Source organism: Taudactylus pleione, unplaced genomic scaffold (assembly GCF_031769625.1).
Source record: "Taudactylus pleione unplaced genomic scaffold, aTauple2 ptg000345l, whole genome shotgun sequence".
Lineage (NCBI taxonomy): Eukaryota > Metazoa > Chordata > Amphibia > Anura > Myobatrachidae > Taudactylus > Taudactylus pleione.
Genome location: NW_028284746.1, coordinates 1,987,203 through 2,008,270, shown reverse-complemented (window position 1 = coordinate 2,008,270; position 21,068 = coordinate 1,987,203). Strand labels below are relative to the sequence as shown.

The following is a 21,068-nucleotide window of genomic DNA, read 5'->3' as shown; positions in this document are numbered from 1 at the left end:
TGGCCCCAACATAAAATGTTACTGTTATTTTGCGGCAAGCTCAGATGCCGGGCTGATGTTACAATGTGTGCCAGACGACACTGTCCACGATCGTCCAGATTGTAGAGATATCTGTCTAGATATAGTACTTTAAATGCGGAAGATACCATTTAATGCGGGGGTGTGGTGGCAAGTACTGAAAATGGTAGCGGCTGAAGATGATAATTTAGTAGTTTAATCAACTATTTCGATTATGCAGCACGTTGCTTAAGGAACACATCTGTTTGGATCACCACCTGATGGTGTTTAGCAATATACAGTACTGTGCAAAGGTTTTAGGCTGGTGTGGAAAAAATGTTGCAAAGTAAGAATGACTTCAAAAATAGAAGTGTTAATAGTTTATTTTTATCAATTAACAAAATGCAAAGTGAATGAACAGAAGAGAAATCTAAATCAAATCAATATTTGGTGTGACCACCCTTTGCCTTCAAAACAGCATCAATTTTTCAGTTCTTCTAGGTACACTTGCACACAGTGTTTGAAGGAACTCGGCAGGGAGGTTGTTCCAAACATCATGTAGAACTAACCAGAGATCTTCTGTGGATGTAGGCTTGCTCAAATCCTTCTGTCTCTCCATGAAATCCCAGACAGACTCAATGATGTTGAAATCAGGGCTCTGTGGGGGCCATATCATCACTTCCAGGGCTCCTTCTTTTTTACACTGAAGATAGTTCTTAATGACATTGGCTGTATGTTTGGGGTCGTTGTCCTGCTGCAGAATAAATTTGGAACCAATCAGACGCCTCCTTGACGGTATTACATGATGGATAAGTATTTCTCAGCATTGAGGACACCATTAAACCTGACCAAATCCCCAACTCCATTTGCTGAAATGCAGCATCAAACTTGCAAGGAACCTCCACCATGCTTCGCTGTTGCCTGCAGACACTCATTATTGTACCGCTCTTCTGTTCATTCACTTTGCATTTTATTAATTGATAAAAATAAACTATTAACATTTCTATTTTTGAAAGCATTCTTACTTTGCACACCTGCCTAAAACCTTTGCACAGTATTTTTTGTCATTCTTCTGATGTGGCAAAAATGAATTGTTAATATTTTACCGTATAACTTAACTGTAGAGATTTTCCATTAAGTTTTAATGCGACATTAAACAAAGTGCAACTCTAAGCATAACGGCATTTAAGCTCTGGAAGAGGGAGAGCAGGGTGGAAATGTGACTGACACCTCCGGTGTAAGATACGGAAAAGGAAGCATTTTTCAGGGTAAAATATATTCTTAAACAAGAGGTCATGAACTGAAAGCTGCAGGGGGTGAAATGGGAGCATAAAGCAAATCAACTGTGAGCTCTACAGACACTGCTCTAGCACTGGAGCGTGGAAAAGATTTCCTGATAAACACAATGGTACACGTTAGTGGATCACTTATGACATCTGAGTGCAATGTAAAATCAGAGATTGCATGTTTGTGTCTTGTATGTGACTGCTACTGCCCCAATAGAATGGCTATCCATGCAAATAAATGATTGCTAGGCAGCACAGAAATGTAACTTACTACAACAGGAAAATCCTAAAACAAAACTGTACCCCATGCCCAGGATCCCAATGGGTAGGGGTAAGCACATCGAGCAGTCTTATGATCCATCATGGGTCATAGTTCCATCATGATCAACAGTTCGCAGCTTCAGACAGAGGCTAATGACAACAATGACAGGATAATCTGTGTAGACATACTCCATCTCCCAACAGTTTACAGACAGGATTATAGCCCTGGAGGGGGAAGGTGGAGGATGTGTGTGAAAGTGAGAATATTCCCTTTAAATCTGGGTTTTATATATAAAGTTTAACTGCTATACTTCTATGGAAGCTTTGTATTTGGTAATACACTGGGTCATGTGTCAAGCCTTCTAAAGCATGGAGAATGTGCCCATAGCAACCTGCCTATCATTTTGTAGCATGTACTTGATAAATGCTAGCTAAAAGCTGATTGGTTGCTCCACTCTTTAGAAGGCTCAATATATCTTCCCAATCAGGGCCGTAGCCTATGTAGTGCGGCCGGTGCCATCGCACAGGGCACCACAGGTCAGGGGGCGCTGTTTGGGCCTGTCAAATTTCTGTTTATTATCATTCTTGCTTGTAGCTTCCTCTTATTTCATCCCCAGCATCTCCTGGCCTCTCCTATCTCTTCCCTGGCCCTTCCCCATGAAGCCATGGCCCTTTTTTGGGTGCATTATGTCCATTATGAAAAATGAGGGAGGCGCCAATGCTCTTTCTGGCACAGGGCACCAAAAAGTCTAGGTACGGCTCTGTTACCAATTATAATGCTCCACACAGTGCTGAACAGGAGCTTAAAGGGAGTGTCTTTGGACAACTTGCCCCTACTATGGCCTCTCCTCATCTATGCTGCAATCGAGAGGGAGAGGGCAAAACAAGAGGGGGGTTCCAAACAGGGACACCCTCAATAACTATATTATGTTTGGCTGGTTTATTATTTGTTTCAGGTGTGAAGGTTCCTAGTGAATTCATAGTCTGCACTCTTGCGACTGCATGTTCATAATGACTGACACCACTGTGTGGAGGAAGCAGGAAAACTTTATCAAGCTATTATGTAGAGGTATGTGAATGTGACTGTCCTTAAAGCAGGGTAATGAATTTCACGACTGAGGTGTCACAATGCAAATCTCCCATGGGCTGTGACCCAGAACAGGAAATTCCAACATTTCCACCTTAACACAAGTACAATGGCGCATGTGGAACTGATGTCCTCACATCCCAGACTTCGACACTTGAATGTCATGTGTGCCGTGGGGGGGGAGGGGGGGGGGCAGGTGATGTTATGGAGCCCTGCGGCTGGAAAGCAAATCTCCACAGCTGCATCAACATTCAAATAAAAGGAATATTATTTTATTAAATGGACCAGCTTGTCACTAATAATTAAGATTGAAGGGAGGAAACTGTGAGTAACAGTTTGCCTTTCACAGACAGGTAGGGCCAGCTCGGCAGTAGACAGGTAAAGGAAATACTTTGGACATTTGTAATTCAGACACTACATTTAAAAAAAGGAAAAATAATAATTAGGCAGCTCATGACTGATGCCATAAATGTAATCACCTCTGTTTACAGAGTACTCTGGATTACAAGTGTGAAGTCTCACTAATTTATAGTAGTCATATAAAGAAATGTAGAAGTTTCTATATGAAAATAACCAATAAGCCACACTAGTCCCACCTAAACTACACATAAACGCAATGTTGGGACTTAGAGATGTGTCCTCATATACCTGTCTATATGCCATAGGGTGCAAGATGCTCAACGCAACTGAGATGCGCTGAGAGGAGTACCGCTTTCTTAATATTTTGCACACTGTTCGTATTGCAGCGAAACACCACTCACAGATGTACGAAGCTCTGGAACGTGATAAAGTGGAGAGTGATAAATGACCAGCCACTCAGCTCCTAACTGTCATGTTACAGGCTGTGTTTGAAAAATGACAGTTGGGAGGTGATTGGTTGTTAGTTTATCACTCTCCACTTTATCACTTTCCAGAGCTACATACATTAGAGACGCTGGGCTGCGACTATAACTGCACAGGAATTGGTATTACAGATGTACAAATTTACAGATGAAGCACAACGCAACTTTGGAGTGAGAAAAAGCCGCAGACACCTGCATCATAGCACATCACACACAGATTCAGACTCAGTCGCACACAGATATGCAAATGTCGCACATCAAATTGATTATTGCAAGCTAGCAATGTAGTTTTTGTCGCTTCCATTTGTTTTATTTATGCAACTAAGATGCGTATTTTTAGCACAAAAGACCCTCTGCGTGGCCCAGAACTTGATCCGCCAAGAGGGGCTATTTGGCGCAAGTTGAGTAACAGTGAACGAGAAAACACCTTTATGTGTGCCCCAAAATAATTTTATTGTCCTAATCTGTCCCCCTTTCCTCCCCTTGCATTTATAACACAAATCTATTCAGATATATTTCCCGGTCACTCAAAAATCTATTGCACTAGTAATAATAATAGTAATTATATAATATAATTGGATTTTACTTTCTGTAGAGTGAGCCAGGTTTCATAACACGTCATATCGGCAGAACTGCACCACACTATGTATATAGTAAGGATATAATATTAGGAGCATTGCGTCAAAGTATTTCTATTCCGGGTGAATATTAAAACTAAAATACACCCCTGTGTGTGTACAAATGAATCTCCAGGAAGGCTGCAGCATATTCTCAGTAATATAGGATTTCCATGATACTGCCCATTTAATAAGCCAAAATTATAAAAACAAGGACTTAAATGCACAATTAGCAAATCTGCCAGAATACAAACTGCAGTGGTGATTACACAGATACTGAGGCTGACAATGAAATGCAAGGCAATGAATAAGCTGGAATTGGAAATAACTCTCTGGAACAATGTAAAACAGATTGCATAATAGCATATTTAGATTTTTTTTTTCTCTCTCTTTCCAACTCACTTGTGACCAATCTCATGTGCAATGGTAAATGCAGAACCCAAGCCAATGTCTTCATTAATGCTGCAACTCCGCTCCGGCTCACACATTCCAGCCACTGAGGCCAAGCCTAAATAAACAGAAGGAGACACAAAGGGTCAGGCCAAGGTGTTTCAGTCTTCTAAATGCCTGGATTCTTTTTAATAACCTCCACATATAGAAGGAGCAGTTGGCAAAAGGTTAACTTTCGAGCCATTTACAAAATCACTGGGGGGAATTTCACATTGCAGGCTAGACATTAATATTTTTTGAACTGCAGTCAGTGCTGGAAAATGTCTAGACTAGGGGTTAGATTTATAAATTTTACTTCTGGTAACTTGGGACCACCTAGTAACTTGAGCCAGGAGAGGGAATTCAACAAAGTATTTCTACTTTAACATTCTTGAGGCAGCAGAAAGAAAAAAAAAGAAAAAAATATCCACATTATTTTTCTAAAACAGATCTGTTTAAGTTTAGTGCGTTAAAAAAAACATAAGCACGTTTTTATACGTCTAAAAAAAGGTTCATAGTAGTAAAAAAAAAAAAAAAGACAATAAAACAAGAACTCTTGCAGCATAAACAGAATTTTTTTTTAATATATTTATTTTCTTTTCAAATTAAACACAAGTGAGAAACACATGGGAAAGTAAATCATACAGTATAAGATCAGAGTGACGTGACAACAAAGGGGAGACAGCATTGCGTAGACGACTATTATGAATAGCAAGAAGATATGACACCAACTGTCAGTCCATGTCATCAAATTCATTGATATTGGTCCATTGAAGTGAAATATGTGCAGATAATTTACTGACATGTGTGGAAATGTGCTGTAAGCCATAGCACACAACCAAACACCTACATTTTTGCACTAGATGATCAAAGATAAGCTGTTAGAGGTCAATGTACATCCGCACTTAGGTTAGTAAATGACCCACATAATATTTAGTAGAAGCAAAAAACAAAAAGCCTTTATTGTTTAGAAATACATTATAATAGGGAGTTACAAATATATAGCAGAAAAAAAATAATTAATGCTTTATAAAATACATCCGCATCTACTGTATGTAAGTGACCCACACATTATTTACTAGTAGCAAAAAAAGCATGTTTTGTTGAAAAATATATAACGATAGGGAGTTAGAAATATGCAGCATAAAACCTTAATACTTCATAAAAACGCATGCTAGCTACACCATATAAATCACAAATAAACAGAAATAAGCAGATAAATCATACTTATACTCATAACTACTGTATATTTTTTGTGTACATGAGTTACGAAAATCTAATGTGTCCCCAACACACCTCTACTCTATATTCCGCCTTGTTTGATATTTACATTTCTTAATAAGATGAATAAGATTTGTCAGGTCTGTTTCTTACATTTTAATGTTCTTTTTTCTACATTCTGGATAAATCTTTTTGTGTTATATAAGTTGCATTGTTCTCTTGACCCAGTCTAGTCACACTAAAGTTATTTCTCACTGCCTTCTCTAATAATGACAGTTTACCGATAAATTATCACTGAAACCTGTACTTGTCTTGTATCTTACTCGAGTTCAATTCCTAATCACAGCTGTTACTTTATCTGCTGCCTTACTTTTGTGTTCCATCCATATACAATCCTCTATCAGTCTTTTCATTAAATATATTTTTGCAAATACACAACTGTGCTGCATTTAAAATCATCATTATCAATTCTGCAGCAGTGGGCAGTAAGAATGACATCATACAAAGTACACATTTGCAAACAAACAGAAAGAGGACATACAAGGGTAAGGATAAGAGATGCAGTCATGATACAAAAAGGTAAAAAAGTACCCTGCTCATGAGAGTGTACAAACTAAAGGGAGACGGCAATGCCGAGACAATAGGACCTAGTATCTGGTAGAACATCCATAGGGAGTATAATAAGGTGGAGGCAGGATAGGCTACAGTGAAGAGCAGTCTTGCCATGGCACAAGGATTATAGAAGAGAAAGACAGGTTAGCGAAAGGCTGGATAGCAGGTGGTTTCTTGAAAGGTTGGTTTCGATTTTGCCTATGAATTTGGTGGTGATTTTATGAGTAAAGAGGGAAGAATGGCAGGGTGTGTAAGTAGGCAGAGAAGAACACTGCAGTTGGCCAAAGAGGTGATAGGGATGTGTTTCAGCTGGGTGTAGAGTAGGCAGCCTTGCTTGGCTGAAGGAAGCAAGTACTGAGGTGAGATTCTCTCCATGCCCGGTGGCGCAGGAGCAATTTTGCAGCTAGTGGGGTCTATTTGTACTGCCAGAGTTGGAGCTTGGATTACAAAATGCGTCTGCAGTTGACTCTATTGTAGAAAGATACTGAGGCATCAGACTAGGATGGGGGAGAAATGAGGACCAGTTCTAGGGTTATGGGCATTTAGGTGTTGCTGTAATTTGGGTTCATATGGCAATCCATTGGGAAAGACAAGGGGGAGTAAGTGTGAGGAGCTTAGATTTAAAGTGAGGTTCACTTATTTCCTAAAGGTATGTCATGTGATTGTTATAGAGGTTTTGATAGTAAACAATAACTCATCTATACCCTCAAAGGGCAACCTATCATCTCAATTTAAGGACATAATTGTCTTTAAAAATGAAATAAGGAGTTACCTAGTTAAATTAAGCTCTATTATGTAGAGATGTTTAGAATCGTTTGTCAACTGGGGGTCAAAAAAAGAGGATATGTCTGCGAAAGGGATAGTAGGCGAATCAACATAATGCTGCTACTGTTTCCAAATGCCCAATGATTTATTGGAATGGCAGATGAACAATGTAATGGGTAGATGGAGCCCATATTTTATCAAAATAAATCTTTCAGGTTGCATGTATTTGCTCCATATTATATGCATGTCATAAGTGCTCAATAACAGTCAATACAGTGTAGGAGGATGGTAGGGGGGAATTCTGCAGTATGTGCTGTAAGGCTGGAATCCAGCAGCAACATGTCTATATAGGAATATATATTAAGAGATGCTGGATAGAAATCCAAGGGGTGGATTTACTAACCGTAATAAAGGCTTGTTTAGCATTTAATGATTACGTTGCCGTTTTAGATCCATCGGTGGCTTTGAAAATACATCAGTTTGTAAATTTACCCCTAGGTCTGTTGAATTCTTAAGGGACCACAGTTGAAGTGGGTTGTGTACCTGCAGTATGAGCTTTCTACTGTTGTAGTGGGTTATGTGCCCTTTTGACATTACTATCTGAAAGCTAATTTCAATATATTCCAATTTGTTACTGATTTGGGCATATGAGGAGATCAATGAGACGCTCAGGTTCTACAGAGATTATATGGGCATGAAGGCAATTCAGTTGTGAATCAGTAGGGAAACTCTGTACTTTGAGAAATCTGAGGCTACGAAGGCCTGAGGGGATTACTTACCTTATTGTTTTGAATGGTTACCCATGGTGAATGTTTCTTGTAGGAATATTAGATATTCCAAAAATGATTTACATGTGCCACTGTGTATCCTATTTACATTTGCAGGGACAACTTTACAAGCCATGCTGGGTATGCGTTTGGGAAGCTGTTAGAGCATTGTGCTTATATGAGTGACACCAGTTTTACCATTTGTGGCTGCTGTGGAAGGAGGGTGGAGAGACTAGAGGAATTGCGTAATTGGGAGCCTAATGGGATAAGAGCACTGAGGTACCTGTCATAGCCAGTGAGCAATGCCAACAATACTGCAAAAAAGTAAGTTGCCTATTAGGAAGGTGGCATGTGGGGGACATGGCATTGGCTCTTCCGGGAAAGCACTCGTCTTGTATGAGGTGGATGTGCAATATGACGTCTCTTGGGATATGTCCTGACACTGCTTAATGTCTGAATGATCTGTGTGCTATGTCAGGGGTTAGAGATAGTCAAAAGCATTGGGAGGATTTTCCTAAAGAGAACCATTAGCTAATTTATAGGACCTGTGTATTAGCCTCCTTGGGCATATGTTTTATACAGATGCGATTTTGTATGGATCTGTGTTTGATATCCATACATTTACCTTTAGCAGAGAGGTAATCTCTAGTTGTGATTGATAGTGACATTACTGTTTTTCAGTTTTAGTGCATGAGTTCTTGTGCCAAAGCACTGAGTTTAGTCTTAAAATCTCCTACATCTTGTTGGAACTTCTGCTTTATGTCTAGTAAAACTTTCATCAGTTTGTGTTCCCATGGGCTCGGGCCATGGTCTTCGGGTGGGCGACACTTGGTGAGCCTCTTCAGGTCATTGCTGGAGTGGGCACAGTAAAGCCCGGTTTTTATTTTGCGTCTTGCTGCACTGCTTCTATGATTTGGCCAAACATTTGCACTTCTACTGCACTCATGTTGTAGATTCTTTACTGCCATTACTTGCACGGGGGAATAAATACGAGTTGCTTCTGCATGTAGTTCATCTTGCTCTCTTAGCCAGTTCCACTAGTGGCCCAACATAAAGGAAATCTGTCATCCCCTGGCTCTATGCTCAATAATTACTTTCTGCTCTCCTCCCATACTACACTTTAATGTGTACTTATTACCTATACACCCTGAAGGAAGCCATTTTGTAGATTGAATATTTCTGGCAATGCAGCCTATCAATTCACTAGGAACTAGAGACATCATTGGGACATAACGAAGGGTTTTAGGCTTGCAGATGACGCCTGCTTAAGTGATGTTACTTGTGCCTGGTGATTTTATAGGTTGGCTCTGATGATTATTTGCTCAGCCGGCAGAATTCCAGTCTTCACTCTGTAGGCAATGAGTGTGGTACAAAGAAGGCATCTAACATACTAACAAAGTTTGTCGTCACTGCAGGCATTGGATAGGACTATCTCTTTTCACACACATTTATGTCAGAAGGTAGACAGACGTAATGTCGACCTTCATCAGGTAGATGAAATGTCGACATGATAAAATGTCAACATATTGTCCAAGGTGGTCCAGCGGTGACTCACCTCCTCCCGACGGTTGCAGCGGCTCCAGCGAGGGTTCCGGGTTCTGGCGATCAAGTGATTGTTACTTCCAGGTCAGACCTCCGATCCTCCGACATTCGGGTGAGTATTTCTCCCCTAAACCTAATCCCTTACCCTCCCTCTAGTACCTAACCCCAACCACCCCCCTCTGCAGTTTTACTCTAACCCACCCGCCGCAGCCAAATCCTTCCTCTGCCTTACCCCAATGTCAACATTATGAGAATTTGGACATTTTGGTGACATTTTAGCAAGGCTATGAATAGAGGGCCTGATCCAGACCCGGTCACAAGCGCTGGGCGCTCGCAACCGGGTCGATGGTGGCCCACAGCGCATGCGCACAACGGAGCCGGGTCCGTCATGCGCATGTGCGACCCGGCTAGCAACAGGCACTCTGTCGCTCCGGGTCTCGCAACAAAGGGGGCGAGCGGTCGATGTTGAGTGACAGCTCGCCCCCTTTGGTGGGCGGGCCGGGGGGGTATCTGCCCAAACGGAGGCATTCCCATGAGAATGCCTGTCGTTTGGGGGCGGCCCCACTGACATCACGAGTGATGTCAGTGGAGACATTCCGGCTCTGTTAGAGCCGAAATCTCTCTGGGGCTTGCGGCCACGAGACCCTACCACAAGGGTCTCATCGCAAGCATGATGGTCGCGATGGTCTTGACCATCGCGACCATCATCATGGCCGTTCGCTGTAGCTGTGGGTGGTCACCCACATCTATGCGAGTGGCCAGGAGGCCGTTCTAAAAAATAAATAAAAACCCGGCCCTGATTCAGAGCGAGCGCTCTGTCAGAGCGACCGGGGTCTGAACCAGGCCCAGAGTGTATGCAATTTAGCGGATCTAAAGGTTAAAAACAAGTACTATTTTACTAATTTACATGTTGATTTTATACAATAAATGGAACAACTGTATTTTAGAGGGGGAAAAAAAAACCTGAAAAGACCATACATTACCATTTAGTGCGTCTTAGTTCTTGGAAAAATACACACTTGGAAGAGAGCATACCCAAAGGAGAAGTGAGCTCCTTCATCACAGAAAAAATGAATGGGCCACTACAGAATAATCCAATGCCATGATTGTTCTAAAGGCAGAATAAGCTCTAAAGAGGTCAATGCATGATCTGATTGGCATGTATTACGCTTCCTGTTTAAGAAACCTGTGATTTGTTACAAGCTGGCAGATGAACGAAAGATATTCCTTATTCCTGGTGTTTTCAGACTGAAAAGCCATAATGTTACAATGCCTGGCCTATGGAGTTAACACTCGGCCAAATGAAACGTTCCACTCATGTTAGCCTGGTCGTGGTAAACTGCGGTGCCTCAAATGAAAAATAGAACAGACACTGATATAATCAATAATGTTTAGATAAACTTTGCTTCCAATAACATGTTAAGACTGCAAGTTAAGAGAGTAACAGTCTGGTATCCTTCCGGCTAAATATAGAGTTTCCAGGTGTCCCAGTTTCTTGGATTTTGTTTTTAGAACTTTTTTTTCTTTAGGTCGGGATTAACAATTTACCTTGAGTATGTTCTCCTAACAGTTTTGCTTCTTGTGGAATCTAAAAAGATTACTGTAAATTTAAATTTGTAATTACTTTATTCCTAAAACATAAAATGCACAATCATTTTAATACTTGTCCCAGAGAAGCTTACAATCTAATTTTCAGACACACACATAGGCACTGGAGCTAGTTTAGTGACTAGAATATCTTTGAACCGTAGGCCATCTACTTTTAAAGTGAGCAGACTGCAATACATTACGGTGTCCCCATGAACTTGGCTGGGCCAGCGATAGTTACCCAGGGTGCATCAGCAAACTACCTGTGAATGCCGGTGGCTGTGATGTCAGTGGGAGTGATTTTGGCTCTGATAGAGCCAAAATCACTCCGGGCCTTGCGGTTGAAAACCTCAACCGCAGGCTCCGGCTCGCATTGGCAATGGTCGCGATGGTCAAGACCATCGCGGCCATCAAACTGCACGCTCGTATAGGCTGTGGGTGGTGACCCACAGCTATACGAGCGTCCAGGAGGACGCTCCATAATTATGGAGGGCGGCCCTCATTCAGAGCGTGCGCTCTGCTCAGAGCGTACGGCTCTGAATGAGGGCCTTTGTTGGTAATGACAGCTTCAAGACGCCTCATGTATGGAGAAACTAGTCGTATGCATTGCTCAGGTGTGATTTTGGCCCATCCACACAAACAAGTGATTTTGGCCCATTCTTCCATACAAACAGTCTTCAAATCTTGAAGGTTCCGTGGGCCTCGTCTATGAACTCTAATATTTAGTTATTTCCATAGATTTTCAAATGGATTCAAGTCAGGTGTGATTGGCTGGTCCATTCTAGCAGCTTTATTTTCTTTCTATGAAACCGATTGAGAGTCCCTGGCTGTGTGTTTGGGATCATTGTCTTGCTGAAATGTCCACCCTCGTTTCATCTTCAGCATCCTGGTAGATGGCAACAGATTTTTATCAACAATTTCTTAAGGTGCGTACACACTGGGCGATAAAGTGGACGACTGAACGATAACGATATCGTTATCGTTCAGTTGTCCACTTTATCGTCCATTTTTAAACCCAAAAAGATGAACGATGACGACGACGCGCGTTCCCGCGGGTCGTTCGTCATCATCGTTCATCGGGCTGACATGCAGGCCAACCTGACGATCTCGTCAGGTTGCTGCATGTCAGGGAATGGGGGAGAGAGCCCGGCGCTGAACGATATCGTTAATGATATCGTTCAGCGGCTGTGCTCAATGTCATGAACGACATTGAGCACAGCCTGCCGGGGACACACTAGACGATATCGCTCAGGGAGCATATCGTCTAGTGTGTATGCACCTTTAGTACATTTTTCCATTCACCCTTCCTTCAAACAAATGAAGTATGCCAGTACTGTATGCTGAAAAACAGCCCCACACCATGATGTTCCCACCTCCAAACTTCACTGTTGATATGGTGTTTTTGGGGTGATGTGCAGTGCCATTTCTCCTCCAAACAAGGTGTGTATTATGGCATCCAAAGAGTTCAATTTTGGTCTCATCCGACCAGACTATATTCTCCCAGTGTTTCACAGGGTTGTCCAAATGTTCTGCAACAAACTTTAAATGAGGTTCAACATGCTTTTTCTTCAGCAATTATTATTATCCTTTATTTATATGGTGCCACAAGTGTTCCACAGCGCCTTATATAGTACATAAAACTAATAAGTGAACAAAAAAAAAAACAAGTAACTTACAGTACAGTGAAGGACATTATATACATTGCTGCAATAGTGATTAAAACACTCACAATAAGCAGCAGGGAGTTGGCAGAGACGTGTTAGGTGCCCTTATGAGCAGTAAGGAGTAGAAGATGGTGTAAGGAGAAGCACATGAGGGAAGAGGTCCCTGCTCGTGAGAGCTTACATTCTAAAGGGGAGGGGCAGACAGACAGGCGTGACACAGAAGGGGAAGATAGGGAGGAGAGAGTATTATGTGGGTTAGGATGAGAGCTGGAAGGCCTTGATGAAGTAGTGGGTCTTGAGAGCCCATTTGAAGATATGCAGTGAGATGGAGAGTCTGATAGGAAGAGGGAGAGAGTTCCAAAGGTAGGGAGCAGAACGGGCAAAATCTTGGAGGCGGGAGTGGGAGGAAGTAATCAGTTGTCAAGAGAGGCAGCATGCATTTGTTGAGTGAAGTGGACGGGCGGGAGTGTGAAGGGAGAGAAGGTCAGAAATGTATGTGGGGAGGATTTAGTGAAGGCTTTGTAGGCGAGTGTAAGAACCTTGAATTGGCATCTGAAGGGGAAGGGGAGCCAGTGTAGGGCTTGAAGGAGAGGGGAAGCAGATGTAGAATGTCTGGAGAGGAAGATGAGCCGAGCAGCAGCATTGGAGGACTGATTGTAGTGGAGAGAGGTGGGAGACTGGGAGGCCAGCTAGGAGAAGGTTACAGTAGTCCAATCTGGAGATGGACAGTGAGTGGATGAGGGTTTCAGTGGCATCCTGGGTGAGGAAGGGTCTGATCCTGGAAATATTTTTTTAGGTGGAAGCGGCAGGACTGCGAGAGGTGCTGAATGTGTGGTTTAAAGGAGAGGGAGGAGTCTAGGATAACTCCAAGACAGTGCACTTTGGGGATAGAGGAGATAGTTGTGCCATCAATAGATAAAGATATTGTGGGAAGTGAGGTAATGGAAGAGGGTGGGAAGATGATCAGCTCAGTCTTAGACATGTTAACTTTAAGAAAGCGCTGGGACATCCATGAAGAGATAGCAGAGAGACAGTTGGAGATACGGGTAAGAAGCAAGGGGGAGAGGTCAGGGGTGGAAAGGTAAATTTCAGTATCATCAGCATAGAGATGATATTGGAGGTCAAAAGAGTTAATGAGTTCACCTAGAGAGGACGTATATAGGGAGAAAAGGAGAGGTCCAAGAACAGAACCTTGAGGAACTCCTACTGTTAGTGAAAGTGGGGGAGGGAAGAGGAGTCCTGAGAGGAGACAAAGAAGGAACAATCAGAGAGGTAGGAGGACAGCCAGGAGAGGGCAATGCCACGGAAACCAAGAGTGTGAAGGATTTGCAGGAGGATAGGGTGGTCTACAGTGTCAAATGCAGCAGAGAGGTCAAAGAGAATGAGCAGAGAGTAGTGGCCCTTGGATTTGGCAGCAAGGAGGTCATTGCTGACATTTGTGAGGGCAGTTTCAGTAGTAAGGAGAGAAAGGAAGCCAGATTTAAATGAGTCAAGGAGTGAGTGGGAAGAAAGAAAGGTGGTAAGGCGGTTGTAAACAATACGCTCAAGGAGTTCGGAAGCAAAAGGGAGGAAAGAGATGGGTCGGTAGTTGGAGAGTATTTTAGGATCCAGGGTAGGTTTTATAAGAATGGGGGAGACAAGGGCATGTTTGAATGCAGAAGGGACAATGCCAGATGATAGGGAGAGATTGAGGTGGGCAAGATGGGAACAGGTAGAGGGAGACAAGTAACAGAGGAGACAGGAAGGGATAGGGTCAAGTGGGAAGGTGGAAGGAGGGGAGGACCGGATGAGGGCCATGACTTCCTCTCCAGAATCAGGGGAGAAGGATGTCAGAGTTGGTGAGACAGAAGGGGAGGGGTGGTCAGAGAAAGGAGGGGCAGGAGTGCTGAGGGTCTGATGAGATAAGATGTCCTCACCTATGGAGTAAATTTTAGATGTAAAGTAGGTGGCAAAGACAAGGGCAGAGAGCGAGGAGGGGACGCGAGGAAAAGAGCAGAGGAGGGAGGTGAAAGTGGCAAAGAGACACCGGGGGTTTGCGGACTGGGAGTAGATGAGGTTCTTGAAATATGATTGTTTGGAGAGGGACAGGGCAGCACTGTAGGATGAGAGAATAAATTTGAAATGGAGGAAGTCAGCCATAGAGCGCGATATCCTTCACTGGCGCTCAGCAATTCTTGAACACTTCTGCAGGTATCTGGTGCATTTGGAATGCCAGGGTTGTGGTGTGGATCTGAGAGGGTGAGTAGTTATTGCCGGAGCAACAGAGTCAAGAGCAGAAGTAAGGGAGGCATTGTACAGGGAAGTGGCTTGTTCAGGACAGAAGAGAGAAGGGATAGGTGAAAGAAGCGAGTCCAGCAGAGAGGAAAAAGCAACAGTGTCAATAGCCTGAATGTTACGCTTAGTAATGGTAGCCTTAGGAGGTAAAGGAGGGGAAGGAGAGAGGGATAAGTTAAAAGAGAGAAGGTGATGGCCAGAGAGGGGGAATTGGGAATTGGAGTAATCAGAGATATCACAATGGTGAGTAAAGACCAGGTCAAGTGTTGCCCACTCACATGGGAGGGTGATGAGGTCCATTGGGCGAGACCAAAGGAAGAGGGGAGGGTAAGGAGTTTAGCGGCAGAGGACTCTGTGGGAATGTCAATAGGAATATTAAAATCACCTAAGATAATGGAGGGAAAATCTGAGGAGAGAAAGTGAGGGAGCCAGGAAGCAAAGTTATCAAGGAATTTGGAGGGAGAGCCAGGGGGACGTTAAATGACAGCTACTCTGAGGTTTACTGGTTGGCAGAGGCATATAGCATGAACCTCAAATGTGGGGAATGTAAGGGATGGTTCAGAGGATATTAGCTGGTTGGAGTAATTGGCGGATAGAAGGACCCCAACACCACCCCAATGGCGACCCCCAGGCCGGGGGGTGTGGGAGAAGGTGAGGCCCCCAGAGGAGAGAGCAGCAGGAGAAGTGGTGTCAGAGGGTGAAATCCAGGTTTCAGTAATGGCAAGGAGATGTAGGGAGTTGGAGATGAATAGGTCATGGGTGGGGACCAGTTTATTACAGACTGATCTGGCATTCCAGAGGGCACAGGATAGAGAGATCGTGATTGTGGGGGAGATGTGAATAAGATTATCCGGGTTGCTGTAACGTGGAGGTGAGATTAATTTGGGGGACCGATATGAATAGAGTTTAGTGATGGTGCGGGCACCTGAGCTAGAAAGGGAACCTGTAGGAGGTGGGCACGGAGGGAGATGTGGATGATAGTGGGGTGAAGTGACAGGGAGAGGAGAGTAAGAGGAGGGATTAGTGGTGGGGTAGTAGGACAAAAGGGTGGTAGAACAGGATGAGGAGGGGGAGAAGGGGAGGAGGAGGTGGAAGAGATAAAGGGGAAAGGATAAAGGTGGAAGTAGGGGGCTGAACAGAGGATTAGGTAGAGACTGAGTGAAGGAGGGAGTTGAAGAAAACCTAGTCATGGTGTTGTTAAGTAAGCTAAAGGGTTAAAACTTGGAAATATAAATGAGTGCAAGAGATTTGTAGAAATACAAGTGAAAGAACAGTGTTGGTAAATATGTATGCAGATTACCAAGTTTGTTATTGAGTGGTTTAAAAGTGGGGATCTAATGTGTGCAGAATTTGAATAATAATGTAGACTGTAAGCAGATAAAGGAAGTGAGGCTAGGTAAGAGGGCTAAGATAAAAGACAGTGGGCCTGATTCAGACCCGCTCGCGAGCGCTGAGCGCTCGCAAGAGGGTCGATGTTAGCCCAGTGCGCATGCGCAAGACCCGGATAACGACGGCCAAGCCGTCGCTCTGGGTCTCGCTACAAAGGGGGCGTGCTGTCGATGGTGATTGACAGCACGCCCCCTTTGGTGGGCGTGCCGGGGGCATGGCTGCCCAGACGGAGGCGTTCCCATGGGAACATGAGCCAAAAGCACTCCAGAGCTTGCGGCAATGAGACCCTACCGCAAGGGTCTCGTCGAAAGCCCGATGGTCGCGATGGTCTTGACCATCGTGACCATCTTTTTGTGGGTAGTCACCCAAAGCTATGCGAGTGGCCAGGAGGCCGCTCTTAAATTCAGAGGGACGGCCCTGATTCAGAGCGAGCGCTCTGTCAGAGCGTCCGGCTCTGAATCAGGGCCAGTATTTCCAAGTGGAAAGAGGCAAACTGACATGGGAATTTATGAATTGAGATGTATGTAAACCTCAGAAGGCCAGTATTATTAGTAGCAATAGAAGTGTTGATTTCTTGACGTGACTGCGCAGGGAGTCCAGGTGTAACAGTCATATGTAGAAAGCAGTGGTTTGTTGATTGATGGAATTTATCCTCCTTCTGTTTATCTTCGGTTTAACGCAGGTCTAACGCTACAGTTTTGCACATAAAAAAGAATGCACTTGGGGCGTGGCCTGACTATCACAGAAGCCAGACGTGTGTGTCCGGAGCTCCTGCTAAAGCAGCAGATTTTCTGGCCCATTCACTAGCCCGGGCGGCTTATTCCCAATAAACACAGTCACAGGTTGCGGCCCTCAGCCCCCAGTGAAGCCGCGGCCTCGATTTCTTGCCGCGTCCCGCGACGGAGCATCTGGTACACGCTGGAGTGTATTGTATAAGATTTCTGGACTGCACAACCTGACTATATATACAATGGGAGGTGCTACCTGATGAGACTAATTGCAGGCACAGAAACAGACAAAATCTCAGGTGCACAACTCCAAATCATCAATAATATATATATAAATGCAATAAAATTTTGCAATCAATAGAGGTTTTTAGCATAATCATGGCCAAGCTTATGGGCCTACCCACCATATCCAGGTAACCTCTTTCGGGTAGGTCCCTAACATACTAAGGTTCAAATCCAGAGCGCAGGACCCCACAAAACCGGCCAGGCTAAGCCGCCCCAGGGCACCACCATAGTAAGAAAAGTGCAGTGTAAAGAGATAGTTAGGAGCAGCTGCTGCTGCATATAAAGAATGAAAATAAAAAAGTGAAGTACATATATATTAGACACACAGTGAAGGGATAAAATGTGTTATAAAGGAAAATGTGTTATACTGCAGTGCCCTGAGACAGACCAACCAACGCAATCCAGGGGGACCCACGCCCCAAAAATGAACCAAAATTGCACTACAGTATATAACTTGTAGGACTTACCTAGAATTACCATACTCCATGCTTTTAAACCAATAATGAAGGGTGCCAGTCCAGAAAGAGGGCGTCTCCTTTCCCTCAGATTTGCAACAAAGCACATTAAATGGAGTATATGGAAAAGATTTCTGGACTGCACAACCTGACTATATATACACAATGGGAGGTGCTACCTGATGAGACTAATTGCAGGCACAGAAACAGACAAAATCTCAGGTGCACAACTCCAAATCATCAATAATATATATATAAATGCAATAAAATTTTGCAATCAATAGAGGTTTTTAGCATAATCATGGCCAAGCTTATGGGCCAGGATGTGAAAGGTACACACTGGAGTGTACCTTTCACATCCTGCCGCCCACGGGACTTGTTCCCGACCCGACCCCACTGGCTGGCGCCCGCACAGAGCGGACCTGGGCTCCCGGAGCTGCTCCCCTGACCGCGACCTGCGGTGGACCTGAAGCGGACGCCGTCACTGTTAAGAGGTGAGAGTTTCACTCACTCCCACGCAGCCGCTGGTATCACGGCTTGGGGGTACAGGTGCCTGCCACCTTCACCCCGCACAGCAATACACACACAGGGAATCTGGGCACTGAGCCAGCGGCCACTCCCGTGCCATCTTGTAGGGAGACCTGCTTTCGCCACCACTGCAGACGACCAGATAACTTTCCTGTGCTTGGCACCTAAAAATCCCTGTGAGTCCCCTGCAGAAAAACACCTTGTTCAGAAGGTGGCTCTTTTGCTCTTTTACTACATACTATAAAGGTACCCACTTACCATATTATAAAGGTGCCACCTTACATATATAAATAGCAGTAACTCTCTGCCAAGGCACCAAGTGAATACAAGATTTGGACCTCACAGGAACCTCTACCTTACAGATTTCTCCACTCGAAATTATCACCTGCCAAAGCAGTATCCAGTTTTAGTCCAATCTCATTATATCCCGGTCCGTGACCTCCTGGACTTTCCCACTAGCAGTGTTGGCCCCCCTTCAACAATTCAGAGCTACTACAACATTCTTTATTTGATACAATAACAATTTCTACTAATGAGTCCTTGAGCACACCGATGTTGCACCCTCCGGTGGTACTAAATTAGGTTATGTAGTTCAATATAGTATTTTTTTCCAACTCACTGTTATATCAGGTCTCCTGTCACCGATCAACTCACTCCGGATATGCCCCTCACCAGTCCACCTCCTTCTCACCGCTGTTTCCATGATATCATTATGAATCGGTCTAACGCAAATACCAGAAAACGAGTGGGTGGTGACATAGCTCAACACTTCTCCAAAGGTGATAAATCCTCAACGGCTGTCGACCCCCCGTCACCAGACGGATGATGATGATTCTCCACCTCAAGCTCTATCCACTAAAGAGGACATCATGGCCTTACGATCCCTTATCACAGACCTCAAGGAATCTCTGGAATCCAAACTAGACAAAGTGGTCTCATCCATTAAATCCGATCTCTCATCATTGTCCTCCAGAACCTCTAAATTGGAGTCCCGTCAGGATACTCTACAAAAATCGCCAAAACGAAACCCACAGAGATCTCGACCACATTATTCAAGACCTTGCTGATCTTCGCACTAAAAATGAGGACTTAGAGAATCGGGAAAGAAGAAATAATCTTCGTATCCGGAATGTCCCAGAATCTGTAACCCCAGACAACCTGGAGAACTATCTACACAAAATATTCACCTTTATTATCCCTGATCTGGGTCCCCAGCAGCTACCACTAGAAAGAGCCCCCAGGGCTCTTAGACCCAAGCCCCGAGATGGTGAACCCCCACAGGATGTAATCATATGCTTTCTCAGTTTTAAGGATTAGGAAAGAGTCCTGGCTCCAACGTGCAATAAGTCTCATATCTTATATGACAACATTAAACTCCAGTTCTTTCAAGACCTGGCACCTCTCACAATCATCAAACGTTGAGAACTCAGAGACCTGACTAGCGCACTACGTTCACGAGGTATCCGCTACCGATGGGGCTTCCCCTTCAAACTGTTGATCGACTTCAATGGGAAAACAGTTATCATTAGAGACTCAAGAGAGGGCAAAGACTTTCTCACTCATTTGGAAGATTCCGGTCCTCCTCCCACCACATCATCTACTACCTGAAGAAGTTAACTGTCCCCTCGCTTCGTAGATTCTAATACATGTTTGCTGGGGACTTTACAAATCTGAGATTTGCAGTCACGATAAAGGACTGCCCCAATTTTTTCAATGGTCACCCAACACACATTTTTGGTCCTTCCCCAACGACCATTTTATGTCCTTTTCAACTGTATCATTATTCTACTTCCTGATATATATTAGTTATTTTCAATGTTCCATTGTCTGGTCGTGACTCCAATCATTAGTTATATTCTAAAAAGTTTGTGTACACCCAGACAATTCAATAACTACTTAGGGGTTTAGCTTAGTTTATATATGTGTGTAATAGACTCAATTTTAGTGAACCCTAAGGGAACCCCAATTGATTGTTAAAGTATGTTTATATATTTGGTACACTGTTCCTTTTGATCTCAATGTTTAATTTTGTGTACTTTATACCTAACCTTTCACTGACCTCTTCGCCTTCTGCTATATTTTACTATATGACTACCACTGGAGGGTTACGACTTTCCGACACTCCTACCTTACATACGCCCACCATATTGAATATTGTTCCATCTTACAGTCTATATTTTCTAATTTTCCTAAGGTAGCTCGGATCACTCTCCCTGCTACCTTTTTGGACTTTATAGTCCCGATAACCGTGTGTGTCTTCCTCTGCAGGACACAAGGAATTCCCATTTGGATCCTTCCCCCATTATCCCTTTTACTCTGATCTTATATTTTTCCCCTCCTCCCCAGCGAGTCGGATTCCCTTCATTCTTATAAACTATATATTTTTTTTCTCTAACGTACCCTATAACTATGCCACTAACCTTCATCTCCTTAAATGCCAAAGGTTTGAAAACCCCTCAAAAGCGATCTTCGATTTTTCGAACTGTCCGGAGTCTCAAAGCTGAGATTGTTCTAATCCAAGAGACTCATTTTAAAGCTAATATACACCCTTCTCTGCATTCCAAGAGCTTCCCTACCTCCTACTATTCCTCTAGCCAATCGAAACACAATGGGGTGACGATATTAATCAGCAAACATGTACCCTTTGTCCAAAACTCAGTACACACCGACTCTGATGGAAGATTCATTATATTAACTGGTAAACTGGGTAACCTGGAATGTACAATAGCAAA

General features: G+C 43.6%; 1 protein-coding gene across 2 annotated transcripts in view; it reads right to left on the bottom strand.

Moving 5' to 3' along the window:
* ADAMTS6 (ADAM metallopeptidase with thrombospondin type 1 motif 6) overlaps positions 1 to 21,068 on the bottom strand; it is a 309,424-nt gene that overhangs the window by 174,233 nt on the left and 114,123 nt on the right. For both annotated transcript variants that reach the window (XM_088444033.1, XM_088444034.1), the window contains exon 8: positions 4,493 to 4,598. In XM_088444033.1, the coding sequence (XP_088300159.1) occupies positions 4,493 to 4,598 (106 nt within the window). The remainder of the gene's footprint in view (positions 1 to 4,492; positions 4,599 to 21,068) is intronic.